General features: G+C 43.4%; 1 protein-coding gene across 1 annotated transcript in view; it reads right to left on the reverse strand.

The window, feature by feature from the left end:
* Nucleotides 1-16711, reverse strand: part of CRIM1 (cysteine rich transmembrane BMP regulator 1) — a 180504-nt gene that overhangs the window by 63846 nt on the left and 99947 nt on the right. The window contains exons 5-6 of the mRNA XM_045826977.1: nucleotides 12434-12555; nucleotides 1125-1307 (exon numbers count right to left, since the gene is read on the reverse strand). Coding sequence (XP_045682933.1) covers nucleotides 1125-1307; nucleotides 12434-12555 — 305 coding nt within the window. The remainder of the gene's footprint in view (nucleotides 1-1124; nucleotides 1308-12433; nucleotides 12556-16711) is intronic.

A 16711-nucleotide genomic window follows, 5' to 3' on the forward strand; every position in this document is an offset into this window, starting at 1 on the left:
TTTCTCCTATTTTGGCTAAAATCATTTCTAATAGGGGAAAAGACTTCACCGCTATGAATTATCGCTCAATGTCAGAATATAGCCGGTATACTTTAAACACGTTCTGATCTTCCATACGATGTACTACATACAGCTCAAACATGGAAAGGGACTTTAGGAAATCAGAGACAAGTATGGCACATGACACGGCATTCTGTCCTCCCGCTCCGTGTATCAGGCACGATGGACACACCTGCCTCCACACTGCAGGCCTGTGGCCCAGTTGGCACAAGCAGGCTCCCAGGGCGCTCCCCCGGGGAATGGCGCAGCGTGTGAGACTAAAGACACAGGCAGGGTGCACTGTTCCTAACTTCACCATGCACTCAGACAAGTGACTGCGTTTCTGAACTTGAGTATCTTAATCCCTAAAAGGTATGTATGAGTTGCAGTAAATGAGGTTCAGAGTTGTCATTCTGAAATGCGTATTATTTCTGAATACCAAACATGGGAGGGCAGAGCCTGTTGAAAAAACACGGAACTATTACTTCTTGGAGGGAAGAAGGGAAAATGGAACGGGGTCTGAGAGCCTTGGTTGGGTCTCCAGCTGGTGGCCCCACCATGCCACAAGATGACCCCAATATCTCCACCACACATTCTCAAAGGAGGGGGAGCAGCAGGGTCCTGATCCCACTCGGAGGGGCTTGGGTAATGGGAAGGACACAGGGTGAGTTCCTCTCTGAGCTGACTGGCTGAGACTGTGAGTGACGAGGGCTGTCCTGCCCTAGCTGAGCAATCCGAGGAGAGCAGGAGGTGAATTCCAGGGTCACGGTAAAGAGAACATCCCCAGGACTCGCTGACAACTATTGGAACCGCAGGGGCAGAACAGTAAGCACTTGCAGGAAATCTCATGTTGACCCGTGGGGACAGGTGATCAGTTGTCTACATCCAGGACGTAACTTCCCTTGGGGCAGAATTTTCACAGTCTATGTGGCGTTATCAGTCCTCAAAGAGAGACCACGATGTCATAAAACAGGAACTCCTTCAACAATCCTCTCTTTTGGGGTGAGTCTGAACTAGGTCAGTTTTGACACTAAAACTCTGAGCCATGAATATTCACATTAATTTTTAATTAGAGCAATCCTCACCTTCACACACGGGGCAGCACTCCCCTTCGGGCACATAGTACCTCTCGCAGCTCAGCTCGCCGCACTGGGCCGTGAAGCAGATGGAAACGCCCCCTTGGCATTTGCAGTACCGACAGTTGTCCATTCGAAACAGGTCTCCATCATTATACTCCACATTGTTGATCACGCAGAATGGCTTTGTTTCTGGAAGGAGTTCAAACAAACAAGGCATATTTAAAGTCATTTCTGAGCTGTTTCCTCTTAGGTTTTTTTTCAAATAGTCTCTAGAAAATTCTGTCTTTTGGCAGGGGGTTATAATTCAATGGAAACTTACTAAACTCAATATAATTTCTTGTAATAAGCAATAAAGCAATGTAAAGTGAACAAAACATATTGTTATACTCTTTGCCCCAAGTAATAGAAATTCCCCTTAGCAAAATCTATGCTGACTTCCCCTACTCCAAAGAAAGGGAACCATCTGCCTGTGACATCACTAATGAGTGCTTTAAAGAGATTACATTTGTGTAGATAAACCAGCCTCTACCTCAAAGAAATGATCCCGTCTTCACATTAGGTTTTGTTCTACCTCAAAAATTTAGCTAGGCTCTTTTGGAGGTGATACTCTTCTGTTTCTCCTTGGGTACCACCTACATGCTTTTTTTCTCTCCATGTGGTTTAATAATTTGTAATTTTAATAGTACTTTGGCCTTTAACAACACTATTTCTATGTGCATTACTTACGTCATCCCTGTAACACAAGCCCGATGTAGATATTCTTATCCCAAGTTTAGAAGTGAGTGGATCCTATGTAATTTGCTAAAGTCATAGATTGAGCAAATGACAGAAGCAAAAACAGCTCTTCAATGGAAACCTTGTGAACTTTCCACTGTGTTTCAAGGTGGTGCTCTTTAAAAGGCTCAATGTCCTGCCTTTAGAATGTCTTCTCACCATGACACCCAATGATTTTAAATTTTTCTCTCTGCCCTGAAAAACTCTCCCTAAATTCATTTCTTATCTTTAATTTTGGTTGACTTAAGAGAACTCTCACCAAAGATAACACAAGAAAAGGAAAACTACAGGACAATATTTCTTGTGAATGTAGATATAAACATCCTAAAAAAAAATACTAAGAGACTGGCTCTGGCAACATACAAAAAAGATTAAATACCATGACCAAGTGGAATTTATTCCAAGAATGCAAAGTTGGTTTAATATCCAAAAACCAATTATGTAATATGGCAGGTCAACAGAATAAAGAACAAAAATAGCACCATCAACTCAATGACGAAAAATCATTTGACAGAGTCATCTACCCTTTCATTATACAAAACATCCAATAAAGCAGGAATAGAAGGGGCCATCCTCAACTTGGTAAACGGTGTCTATGGAAAATTCACTGCTAACACCACACCTCGCAGTGAAAGACCGAGTGCTTTCCCCATAAGGTCGGGAATAAGGCAACGATGGCCACTCTCACCACTACAGATCAGTACTGTAGTACTGGAGGTTCTAGCTAAGGCGACTGGGGAAGAAAAGAAAGAAAAGGTATTCAGACTGGAAAGGGAAGAGTAAAACTATTGCTAGTTGCAAATGACATGATCTTGTATATTAAAAACATTCTAAGGAATCTACTAAAACATCAAAACCAATTGATCAAGTTTACAGAATTTCAGGTAAAATTGTAAGCTCTAATAAACTGTATCTACACACTAGCAATGGACAATCTGAAAATGATGTTGAAACAATGCCATTCACAATAGCATCAAAAAGAATAAAAGTAGTATATTTAATAAATGAAGTGCAAAACCTGCACTGTGAAAACTATGAAACATTGTTTAAAGAAATAAAAGAAGGCCTTAATAAGTGGAAAGACATCCCATGTTCATGAACTGGAAGATAATACGGGTAAGATGAAAATATTCTCAAAATTGATCTACATATTCAATGCAAGTCCTATCAAACACCAGGCAATCCTTTTGTAGAAATTACAGACCAGTCCTAAAACTCACATGGAAATGCACGGGACCCAGAACTGACAAAACAATCTTGAAAAGGGAAAACAGAGTTGGAGGACTTGGACTTTCCCGATATCAAGACCTGCTACAATGCCACCGTAGTCAAGGCAGTGTGACACTGGCATAAGAACAGATATACAGTTCAATTGATCAAGAATTCAGAGTTAAGAAATATACTCTTACATTTATTGACTTTTGACATGGGTGCAAAGATAATCCATTGAGGGAAAAAACTGGTTTATCAACAAAGAGGGCTGGGGCCACTGATATCCACGTGGGAAAAAAATGAGAATGAACCACTATGTATCACCTCATACAAAACAATGAACTCCAGATGAATCACAGAGCTATGATTTCACTCTCATAGCTACAACTATATACCTCTTAGAAGAAAACATGAGTAAATCTTTGTAATTTTGGATTCGGCAAAGGTTTCTTAGATATGACACCAAAAACAGAAGCAACAAAAGAAAAAGAGTTAAATTGGATATCATCAATGTCTGCCCTTCAAAGAACACCACCGAGAAAGCACAAAGGTAACCCACAGAAAAGGAGAATATATTTGCAAATGATATACCTGAAAATGAGTTCTATCCTCTTATGACTGTGAATATATGAAGTACTCTTATAACAATAAAAAAAACCCCAAACTGAAAAAGGAGCAAACTTTTGAATAGATGTTATTCCAAATAAGATACAGAAATGGCCAATAAACACAAGAAAATATGCTTAATATTATTAGCTATTAGGGAATACAAATCAAAATCACAGTGAAACACTACTTCATATGCTTAGAAGGCTATAATGAGAAAGCTATAGATGCATATGGATGAGGATGTGGAAAAATTAGAATGCTCACACACTGCTGGTGAGCACGTAGAGGTGCAGCTGCTCTGGAGAACAGCTGGCAGTTCCTCAAAACATTAACTGTAGAGTTACCATATAATCCAGCACCTCCAATCCTAGGTATACGAGTATACCATTTTGTTTACCTATGCATCCGATGGTGGAGATTGAGACTTTTTTTTTGGCTCTTGTAAATAATGCTGCTATGAACATTTGTATACAAGTTTTTGTGTTGGTCTCTATTTTTATTTCTCTTGGGTATATGAGGTCTGTCCAGCCATGTAATATGAAAAACAGAGACGTTTACTGAAGAACATACAAGATACAAGAAACACTGTACACAGGACAATGACGCCTCAGTCCCCTTCAAAGTAGGTACCTTGGGACCTCACACAGTTCTGCCAACTGCCACTGGCTACCCCATTGTATTTTCCTGAATCTCATGGATGGACTGAGATCTTTTCCCTTTCAAAGCTGATTTTAGTTTGGGGAAAAGCCAGAAGTTGCAGGAGTCCAAATAAAGGCTGTAGAGCACAGGTGGTGAACACAAAGCCCATGGGCAGCCCTCCACCTTGTTTTATCCTGCCCAGCACCTTGTTTCTACCTGGCGGCAGTGCCAAGCTCTCGCTTAACTGTTAAGGAGGAGTTACATTTATACAGTCCTAAAATTACATTCGGCTTTTGAAGGCAACCGCAAGGTAGATGTGGCCCCCAGTGAAAATGAGTTTGATACCCCTGCTGTAGAGGGGCTGAGTCATGTGGGTGATTTCATGTTTAGCCAAAAAACTGTGCATGAATGTGATGCCTGAGTAGGCAGGCGTGTTGTCATGATGAAGATGCCAATCACCTGTTACCCATAGCTGCAGCCTTTGGAATCATCTGAACAGTTTCCACAGAGGAATGTTCAAGCGTAATGAAAATATGATGCAGATTCATTGCTCCACTTAGTCATTTTGAGTGTGATGGCCACATAGTACACATGCTCACTCAACAGTGTCTACTGCCCCACTGAGTAGCAGAGTGAAATCATCATTGTTCACACATGCTCATTCCAGTCCACTCTCCCTGGCTGCCAGGTTACACCGATGCTGTACAAACCCTTCTCGTTATATTAAAAATGGCTGGACTTTTTCCAGATAGACCTTGTATATCCATACAATCAAAATATTACTTGGCCATAAGGGAAAAAATGCAGTTCTGCTATATACAATTAACATGAATGAACCTTGAAAACATTAAATGAAAGAAGCCAGTCGTGAAAGACCTATTGTATAATTCTACTTATATGAAATGCCCACAATAAGCACATCTATGGAGACAGAAGGTAGATTACTGGTTGCTTAGGTCTGGGGGCTTTGTGGGAACATGGGGAGGGAGTGCTAATGAGTTCCAGAGTGCTGGGGGGAGGGGCTGATGAAAGTGGTTTAAAATTGGTCATGATGATGATTACACAACTCTGGGAACACGTCAAAACACTGAATCATACGATCTCATTTAATGGATTGCATGGTACGTGTTTCAATAAATCTGGTACAATCAAAATATTCCCAGGTGGAAGAATGTTCTCCTGAGCTAAGACACCCTGTTTAAGAAGGTGAGGAAAACTGAGTTATGATACACATGTCTTGTATGGACTCCTCTGTCCAACATCATTTCTTAGTATGTCACCTTGCGTGTTCGAAATAGACTCTCCCTGCATTTGGAGTGCACAGTGTCCAGCACACATAATGCCCTTTTTTAATTACAAATGCTTTTACTACAAATTTTTTTACAAAAGCATAAGCATGTAATTCTGTAACATAACATTATCACACTCAAACACACCATATTCTAGGTAAAATGTTCAAATTAAAGCTATAAATTATTACACACATACTATTACCCGACCAACCACACTTAAGCATGCGTTACTTCTGTCAGACCCTGCATCTACATTTGTATTGTATTGAATGATGATGACTTTCTCACTCGATTTTATAACAATCTCTCTAGAGAAGATGGAACAAGTATTGATATCTATTTCTTCAATGAGGATAACGGAATTTAAAGTGGTCAGAAGACTTGCTTAAAGTCTCATAACCAGTCAGAGACAAGCTGTGTGTATATGTTGACACAGGTGGTACATGTATCTGCACCTGTTTCCCCGTGCTTGCTGGGCGTAGTATTTCTTTTTTCAGAAAATTAATGGTATGTTGAAAAGAGTCATTCACCTATATACATTTAGCCATACTAATCTAGGCAGAGATCAGAAGGACCTGAGCAGTGAGACCTCAAGTTCCAAAATACAGAAGGTGGGGTGCTTTTACAAATCAGACCTGCACACTGGGGGTGATGCAAAACAGTATACTCATACCATGCTGAGCACCCACTCAAACTGAAGAAAAAATTTTCACACACCAATCAATATTAATTACTTGGCTGCATTTATCAGCCACATCTACCATCTGGGTGAAGCCACAAATTTTGGTGCAAGACTTGAAGAAGTTAGGAGGGAAGATTCTGGTTATGAATAAAGTGGTTCCAGACGAACTTGTGTTTATGGGGAGGTGCACAGAAGCGTAAGCAGCAGGGCACAGGATTGATGTGCGGCCTGGGCCGGTTAGGTTTCACTAGCTAATGCCCAGAGAGCCAGGGAGTGGGATTTAGAGTGCACTGTTGGTGGGAGTGCAGACTGGCACAGCCACTGTGGAAAACAGTGTGGAATTTCCTCAAAAAATTAAAAATGGAACTGCCTTTCGATCCAGTGATTCTACTGCTGGGATTATACCCTAAGAATCCTGAAACACAAATTCAAAAGAACCTGTGTACCCCTGTGTTCATAGCTGTGCTATTTACAATAGCTGAATGCTGGATACAGCCTAAGTGCCCATCAGCAAATGAGTGGATCAAACACTGTGCTACATTTATAGAATGGAATACTACACAGCAGAAAAAAAGAAGAAAGTCCTACCTTTCACAATAGCATGGATGGAACTAGAGAGCTTTATGCCAAGTGAAATAAGCCAGGTGGCAGAAGACAAATACCATATGATCTCAGTTATAAGAGGAACCTAATATACAAAACAAACAAGCAAAATAGAACCAGAGGCATGGAAACAAGGAACAGACTGACAGTGACCAAAGAGGAGGAGGAGGGGGATAAAAAGGGAAAGAAGGGGAAGGGACTAGTCAAGGAATAGTTATAAATGAACCATGGACATGGACATCAGGGTGGGGACTGACTGGGGGACAGGGCAGGGAAGAGAAATGAGGGAAAATTGGGACAACTGCAATAGAACAACAATTAAAAACACACACACACACACACACACACACATATAACACAATGGAATTCCAATCTGACACTGCTGCAGAATTTATAGAGGCTCTTCAGAAAAGTGCATTATACAAAGGCTGGCAGTGGTCTCTGAGGATCAACAACCAAGTACTTCTTTACCTGTTGGGGATAGATGCGAATCGCAGAACAGCGTGGGGATTACCACAACCTCTGCAAGAGGGCAATTTAAATGGCCGAGGAAAGAAAAAAAAAATACTACAAAGAAGTAACTTGCTACATAATTTGTATTTTTCAATGCAGAGATGCATTGAAAAAGATGAGATGCATACTAAGAAAGTATCTCTTTAGTGCTTTCTTTGTGTTTTGTGTTGGCCCAATTAAATTTTATCCTTCTAAGTTCTGAAATCTTCTCTTCCCCCTTAATATAGGGTCCAGCAGAAGTAATACCACTGAGTGTGGTTGGTAGGGTAATAACATAGGTGTAGTAATTTATAGTCTTAATTTGAACATTTCCCCTAAAATGTCATATGGTGTGCTTAAGTGTGGTATTGTTATGGCACAGAATTACATGCTTATGATTTTGTAATAAAAGATTTTTATGTAATAAATAAAATAGGGGGGTTATTTGTACTGGACCCTGTATATTCCAGACTTCCTGGGGGGGAAAAAAAGCCTGGTAGTACTGACTGTTAATGACCTTGACTGCCTGCCACACTACACTGATTGGAAGATGGTGATAGGTATACAGTGTCAATGGAGGAAAAGACTAGAATATAGAACTTCACATCAGTGGGGAAGAAATGTAAACAGTTACAGTTGCTGCCTTTTCTCTTCAATCTCCTAGTAGAAAACAGCTAATATTTTGCCTCTGGCCTCATTTCACAGCGAGTGGTGAGCTGTACAAGAAGCCGAGAAGGTAGACATCATAAGCCCAAAGAGACACAACTGTATACCAGGGGAGAATGGTCTGAAAATTTCTCCATCAGTCAACAGCAAGCTGATATAAACACAAAGACAGGATCATGGATAAAAACCTTTATTTCTCCTATGGAGGAAGGGAGTTGGCATGCTATAGTATGCCAAGCAGATACTATTTAGGGATAAGAAAAACAGAACAATACTTATAAAGGACTACAAAAGATTATATCACTCTGAGCAAAATTCACTTGATAAGTTTCCAGGAACAGGATGGATGCTCAGTAAATGCATATTAAGTGGAGTATTTCTTTCCAAGTGCCACATTCACTCTGTCACTGCAGAAATAGACAGTCTGTCCCTAGGAACATTCCTGAGCAGTACTGCTGTACAGACAGTGGATTCTCAATAGATGTTTTTATACTAATTTTCTTATTAACAGACTTTAGGTCTGTGTTTTCGAGACCGAAATTTTACGTAAGGATCAAGCTGACTTTGGGTATGGCTCTCCTGTAACTGATCCGTTCTACAGGTCAGTTTCTGAGGCCGGAAGAGTCAGTTATTAGCTAAGAGTCGCAAAACAAAATGTTCTCTTTTATTTAGACTTTTGTCATATGCACTGAACAACTGATCGTATCTAAGAAACCAAATATTTCACATTCTACGCCTGAGATTTCAAACACTGATGTCTGTGGGCAGGGCAGAGGTGGGCCAGGGTAAGACAATAGGGTGTCCTGGCCCCAGACCGAGAGCACATGCCCATGTAAAAGGAAGGGCAGTCACTCGGCTCTGGCGGACAGATGATAAAAGTTTTGTTTGTGGGCTGGAGCAGATACAGGGCTGTTTTTTGAGGGATGTCTGGGATTGTTCCACAATGGCTATGAAGATCACCCTTCTAGGTGAGGATTTTGATGACTTCTAGGTTTACATAAAAGGAGCCCCAGCATGCCATCTGTCCCTTTGGTTTCTAAACAACAGGGCCCTTGTTCAGCCAACACCTCCCGAGTCCGGCCTTCCTCAGAGAATGTGGTCACAAACCATCACAATCTGGTTGGCAACCCGCCCAGCCTTCCACCAAAACACAACCAAAACAAACCAAACCGCAAAGGGAGGTAATGTTTATAGAGAATGTTCTCTCCACCTATTCACCCAAGCGAATGTTTTCAAAACTCAGGAGTTCCTGAATTCTCTGAACATTTTGTAATCTTGTGTTTTCCTTCAATGTGTATTGTTTAAAAAAAACAAAGCAAAACAATGTAAGCAGATGGGTTATCTGGATGGCAGCTCAGGAACTGAGTGCCACCGTGCAATCTCCGTTTCTGCACGTGGGGTCTGTTGTGTTACCACGCACCCACTGCCCTCTGAACTGGGTTTTCTCTATCTATTCCTCCATGTGGTGGGAGCCTCGAAATCGAGAGACTATGGATGCTACAGGCATCTAGGTTCCAGCCGTGTGTCAAAAAGATTTCTGAGACCTGCTTTCACTGAGCTGCATTTTCATATTCGCTTTTGCTTTGTATGGAGAAGTGTAGCCACAGGAAACAGGTTTCTGCACTGGTGGTATTAGAACAAGAGAGGACATTATCTACTGCATCTTCTCAAGTTTCCGTAAAAGATGAGTGTTGCCCTGTCCAGTGAGTGGGCTTCTGTTCTCTAAAAATCAGGACAGTGGATCTCACCCTGCCTCCCTGTCCTTTGGTGGCCAGGCAGCCAACAGCCTGCCAGCATTAGGCAGACAGATGCTACGGCCTGCATACCTGTGGGCACTTTCCTTTCGCTTTTCTCTTTCAGCCTTTATGGACTACTCTATGGTTCTGATTCTCCTTTTTCATTAATAATCTTCCACTATGAAATTGTACCCGTTCTCACTGAAAAGTTGCCTCCAATCCTTTGTGGATAAGCAAGGCTTTACACACACACACAGACACACACAATAAACCTCTGCTTTTCTAGGTGATGAAAATGAATCTTTGATATGTAATATCCTTTGATGGCAACCTTATGACAATAGTGAGACTTTCCCAGGGCACTAGGAGGAACATAGACACCCACATGCACAGAAATGTGTGCGTGTATAGGGCAGATGTGTGTATGTGTGCATGCACGTATCAAAAGAAGTCAAATACAGACTGAGACAACGTCCTTAAACATTGTTATGCAGGATTATGAAGCTTCACAGTGTGGGAGTTCCTAGTCTCACCTACAACTAAATGACTAACACTTTAACAGAGACACTAACAGTGGGACGAGAAATAAGACAAGGATCACTCAACACGTTTATGGTGGCAAGAAAGGGGCACCGCGAGCAACACTGTGCCTGCGCTTTGTCATCTCAACATTTCCTCATGGCAGATGGCCAGTGCTCTTCCTGGAGTCAGAGCTCCACAGGGAGGGGCGGGCCCTGAAGGTGAATCCGAGCCACTGAGGTGGGGGTGTCACACTGGACCACGAGGTAAAGCTCCCATCCTGAGAAGAAAGGCCTGACACTTGGGTTTCTACAACCACAAAGCAAAGACAGAAGGAAGGCCCACTCTTCTTCATCACTTGGAGGACACAACAGCGCATTGCATTACCCCAGGTGGTATTTCCAGGGGACAAAGACTTAGGCTTAAAGCGTGGAGCAGTCGAAGTAAGCCCTCTGCGGGCTGGTATGAAAACAGCCACCTCCAGAGGGAGGTTTGAGAGTGAGAGACAGACTGTGTGCCTGCCGGGAGATGAGCACTGGAAGGGAGAGTGTCTGAGAGGCTGGGGCCCGAGGTAAGGAGCAACAAGCTCCATCTCACAGGGACTCATCTAGAATCAATTAAACTGCAGTGGTCCCAGAGCAAGGTCTGCGTGGCCGCTGGCTGGTGTTGACCAGACATTACTACCGCCTGGACGACTACACAGCTGCAGGGAGGCACTCAGGAGAGACTCATGGGTGCACGTGGAGCCCTTCCCGCTCGTGTGCTCGTATCGACCAGGTCTGTAAGTCAGGAGGCGTGCCTCACTCTCTCTCTTCCCCGGAACGTGCAGAACAGTGTCTTTGCACGTGGACAGGAGATGGGCATACAAGACAGTGAGACTGTTTGCTCTTGAGGCACAAGTCCAAGGGCTTCACATATAAAGCCTCACCTAATTTACTGGAATTCACTCCATCTTACGGATTTGGAAACTGAGGCCCAGGGAGGATAAGAGATGCCCAAATTATACAACTAGGGAGTGGAGGAACCCCTTTTCAAACGGAGGCTATTTGGTTCCTGCCAATGTTCTCTCTTAACCACAAAGCCGTCCTGCAAGCGTTTCTATAAAACAAAACAAAACAAAGCAAAACAAAACAAAGCAAAACCATGTGTGCACTGGACTGAACACTACAGGACACAATGAAACAGAATTCAGCTTTCATAAAACCTTTCTTCTGGGGGAGGGGGGGTCTGGGGGGAGGGTAGATGATTTTCTGAACTAATTCCTTATAGGCACTAGTTGGTACAGATGTTTCTACATGTGCAATTTTGTTGCATTTGTCCAAATCCATCCTCATTTTCCTTGTGAATCTAGGTATTGACTAAGCAATGCTCTATAATTACTGACATCTCACTTGTGTTTCATGCTTTGTTTTTCTTCTGGAAATTCTGATGGAGGGGCATGTTTGAGGTTCTCCTTCCTTCTAGCGTGCAAATCCAATGCACGCCCTGCCCCCAAACACCACGCCCTCTCCCGAAAGGTGAAAGGGAGAGGTGGATTCTATTTGAAGGAATCTTGTGACCGGAGAATCCTATCTCGGGGCCACACGGCTCAAATGGAAAGCAGGCCAAGGCTAGTGACCAAGCCCTGGACAGAGATGTTCTCTCTAAGCGGGAAAATGTCAACCTAGAGGAACGATGTCTTTTCTGGTTCAAACGGCAGTAGCTCCAATGTGGTGTTCATTACCTCCATCACCTCCTGAGAGCAATGGGCTGAGGGGAGGATGACAGGAGGACTACGATTACAGGCTCCATGACCTTTGTTTCTGAAATCCTAAAACTGGTTAACTACTGAAACACAGCAGACTACGACAGCTACATGCAATCTGCTAGTATGCGTCCAAAATTCTCTTTCTGATGGATGATGGAATGATGATTCCCTCACGTTCTTTACCGCCCACTGGACTCTTAACCAAACCTCCTTTCTGCGTGAAGTTTCATCGAGTCCCTGAGTATATTTCCTGCTGTATAAATGGCAGAAACAGCTAAATTGAACCCTCCCTCCTCCTCCTGCACAAATGTGCACTCTCTGAGAACAAGAGAAACCCCACGTACCATTAACACATTCAAAGACATCACAGCACTTTCCAGGTGTCCCATCTCCACGAGAGACTATGCGGGGAATGGATCCCGCCTCACACACGGGGGGACCACATAAGCCAGTGCGACACTCGCATCTGAAACCAAAGAAAAGGGAGGGAGAACCCCGTGAATAAACAACAACACAGAAGTCGGGAGACCACAAAGTGGCTGTGGCCAACTAACTCCACTCTATGGCACTGTCTGGTTTATCTGGTGTCCCTGGGGGATGGGGAGGGGGCCCTAACACCATCTGCATTCCACATAACTAAGGCTCATCTACCTAATGTACACCCAGGTTTTTAGTTTTTACCATTTTGACAGAAGTATTTCCAAAATGCATCACTTCATTTCTTACTTAACTAGACCAGTATTGAGCATAACATTTTCTTGATGACTCGGGGCCATTTTTACATGCATACATTATGTTATGCCATAAATCAGGGAGGCCTGCAGAGGCCGCCGCGGACTGAGGGCTGCTGTGTGCCATGGCCCCACATTGCTGCTTTGCTCCTGACCTTTATGTATTCTGCAGAGATTGTTCTGGCTCTTCTTTCAACTATTAAGTTGTTAGCTTTTCAGTCTTTTCTTTTCGTGTGTGATTGTGTCTAGTAGTGCCTTCATGTTGACCCACACTAATTAATTCATAATTGTGTCTAACGGAAGAAACAGGCTCTGATTGAAGACTGGGTAGCTCCTCATAAAGAAAAGGGCCTGCACTTTTCTAAGTGGACTTTGTGACAGCTATTTGGAGGATGAAAGTCTTTATTCTGGGATCTTCTAAACTGCATGTGTGCATTTCTCGCTACAGGCACGAACGAGGTGTTCCGTGAACTTCAACTCTGCTGTGACATTTGCCTGAATATAGAAAAATAGAGGCAGGTAAAAATCAGAGGAGGAAAAAAAATGCGGTCACCTGTCTGATGCTGATCTGCTGGGATGAAACAGCAGGCAGGACGGGAGCAGCGCGGGGCAGCAGAGTGTCAGGGTGGGAACGTCACGTGGGGGGGAGCAGTGAGCTGCTCCCCTGGGACTCCCCTGGGCACGGAGGGGTGGGCGGAGGGTGGAGAGGAGGACTATGGGAGTTCCCGGGTAGACAGAAGTGAAAGGAAGATACCCCAAAAGGAGACGTCCTTGCAGGAAGTATGTAGGTGTTCATGCACAGTAGGAGGGCTCAAGGGCGGGAGAAGAGAACATTCCCAGCAGGGAAGAACTATTAACATGTTCATTAATTCTGTTTTATTCCCCCTTCTTATGTGATTGTTTTGTTCCTCTATCGTTCTTCGGATCTTTAATAAAGTAAAATATTCCTGTAGCCCCTGAGAACCTCAGTAATCAGGCCCAGAGGTTTAATTACATTTCCAGTTACCGGCAGAACTAAAGGAAACACAAGTGGAAGTTACAATTTGCACCAAAGATCATCAAAGCCACCGGAAAGGTGTGAATGGTCTCCCTCAGGGCCAGCCCTCTCAGGCCTCTTCCACGTGGGGTGACCCTTATATTGGATTCCTGGGAGAAGCAGGTGTTAGAGATAATTAAGGTTTTGCTGCAATGGTATTTCTGCCTACGGTTTAAAATAAACGTCTTCCTGCTTTCTGTGAGTAGGGCTGGGAGCTCTTGATTTATCATCTGTATTCTTATTGGACAATCATCTTCTAGGACTGAGTAAATATGAGCTGGGCTTTTAGTTCCTAGTAAGGTTATTCTGTAGTCTTTCATTTTCACGTAGCCAGCCATTGCAGTATTAAGCACATAACCATAAACTGTGATATTACAGTAGCAATATGCTCTTCACACTTATTGCAACTGACACTCTAAGTACTGAGAGGCCACACCCTGATCCTAGTATCTGGATGCGATTACAATGAAAGACTCCTACAGGATATCTGGGATTCACATTCTTGCCTACTGATGTGTTCCAATCATTCTAATTTAAACACCAAAGAGCATACGACCGACCAAAAAATATGTCTTCAGATGTTGTCCTTCAACCCTGCAGTGCCCTTTCCCAAATACGTACATGCCCTTCTGTGCCTGGCGCTGGGCTAGGCTCTCAGAAACCACGCCAGCCTGAAAACCACGCCTCAGTTGCTCTAAGTCTTTTTGTTCCCCTTGAACGTCTGACCCACGTCCCAGCGTCTGTATGTCATGTTTCCCTACAGACCCACGCACATTGTCTCCAGCTTGTTCAGAAGCCCTGATGCTGTACACAGCCGCCTATGGACACACTTAGAGAAAGAAAACCCTTCTTGCTCAAGTTTTGCTTCTGCACCAGAATGACTGAACACTCAAGATCCAGGGACTCGGACGCCCTGGTGTTGGCTGGCTGGCCTCCTCCCAGAACCTCTCCCCTTCTCTGCATCTCCCTTGGCAAAGCCTCCCTCCCTGGGGCCGTCTTCTGACTTCTCACAGCTTCCCCTGAACTTGAGGTTAGCAGATGATGAAGACCACCAGCACCCTCAGACAGAAAAAATTTATGAAGGACCCAGGAAAAGTGAAAATGTGGATTCATGGCAGATAAACATCAAGCAACTACTCATGGGGTTGAAACTATGAAACAGCCATTTTTTTTGTAGTTTGAAAACAGTCAAACAGCAGTTTCACGTAGTTCAACATAATCTAGCTGATGTGAGTTGCCTTTTGACAGGTATGTCTACCTTCTGTCATGTAACAATGGGGGACACCATCAAGACCCTTATTTGCCAAGGAAATTTATTATGTCCACAAATTAGGTGAGTCCAATGTAGTTTTTTACCAGTCTTTAATAAAATTATGCTTCCCTTCTACAGATGAGAATGGGGAGGCACAGAGCTTCATCAACTGACCTGAAATTAAACAGGACTTCCTGTCCTGTATTTTCCGCTAAAGGAGATGTTCTTCTGTCGAGGCAGGAAGAGGAAGCGCTGAATTACAGAACTGCCGCGTGCAAACTGTACCTTGTCCTCTCCACCTTTTCTCCTGTTTTCACTCTTTTGCGTCATTGTCTCCCCCTCCCCCATCCTCCTCCTACCTTTTACCCCAATGCCTGAATGAAGAGCAAGCAAGGGAATGCAGAAGGCATGGATCGGGGGCAGGGGAAGCAGGCCAGCCTGAGGGAGAGAGAGATGCTGTCTGACCTGACACCACCCCTGACCGCACACGTCTGAAACCCTCCCTCCCTCAGTGCCTTGACTCTAACCTGGTCCCCACTCACCCGAGTCTCTGCTCCCTGACTATGCCACCATACCCATCCCCTGGCTCGGTTCCTCTACTTTGTCATCAAAAACCTTTAGGTACTCCTCAATGGACTGATCACACGTATCTCAGCCTCGCATTCAACCCTCTCAGGTCCGCGTATCATCTCTCGCAGTATTTTTCTTCATTTTCCCTGTCGGCCTCCTGTTCTCCAGACAAGTCCTGGCTGCGCCGTCCCCACACTGCTCACCCTGTTCCCCCCTGACCATTCCCCCTCCAGCCCTCACCTCCAGCTGTCTGTCTAGGTCCCATCTGTCTTTCTGGGCCAGCCTCAAATAATACTCTGGTTTTTTAAGGCACGACTCTCTCACTGTTTCGTGGGACTTGAGCACTCATCTTTCCACAAGCTCCCTTTGGATCTCTCATGTATATTCATGAAATAAATACTGTTTAAGTGAAACAGAACTAGAGATGAACAGAAGAGGGACAATATTAACTGAACAAACAAAAGAAAGTGAGAAGGAAAGCAGTGAGAGCTCTATATTGTGAACTCAAAAAAAAAGTCCTTAAGGCAAAGCTATTATATTTGCATGATACCTTGAAACAGAAGTGTTGAGGGCTTTGAAAAAAAAATTTTTTTAGAGTATATTTTTTTGGTATGCTGCAGATTTTTTTAAAAGATTTTATTTATTTATTTATTTTTAGAGAGGGAAGGGAGGGAGATAGAGAGAGAGAGAGAGAAACATCAATGTGCCATTGCTGGGGGTTATGGTCTGAAACCCAGGCATGTACCCTGGTTGGGAATTGAACCTGTGACACTGAGGGCTTTGAAATTTTTTTAAAAAGTAACAGCTTTAGTGAGATGAAACTCACATAGCACAAAATTCACCCTTTTAAGTGTATAATTCAGTGTTTTTATATTCACAGGCTTGTGCAACCATCATTGCTACCTAGTTTTAGAAGATTTTCATCACCTCAAAAAGAAACCCTGTACTCTCGCCACCCTCCCTGCCAGCCCTAGGCAACCAGGAATCTGTGTTCTATCCCTATGGGTGTGCTTCTTCTGGACAGTTCATATAA

Source organism: Phyllostomus hastatus, unplaced genomic scaffold (assembly GCF_019186645.2).
Source record: "Phyllostomus hastatus isolate PE091 unplaced genomic scaffold, TTU_PhHast_1.1 phas_scaffold_78, whole genome shotgun sequence".
In the NCBI taxonomy this organism is placed as follows: domain Eukaryota; kingdom Metazoa; phylum Chordata; class Mammalia; order Chiroptera; family Phyllostomidae; genus Phyllostomus; species Phyllostomus hastatus.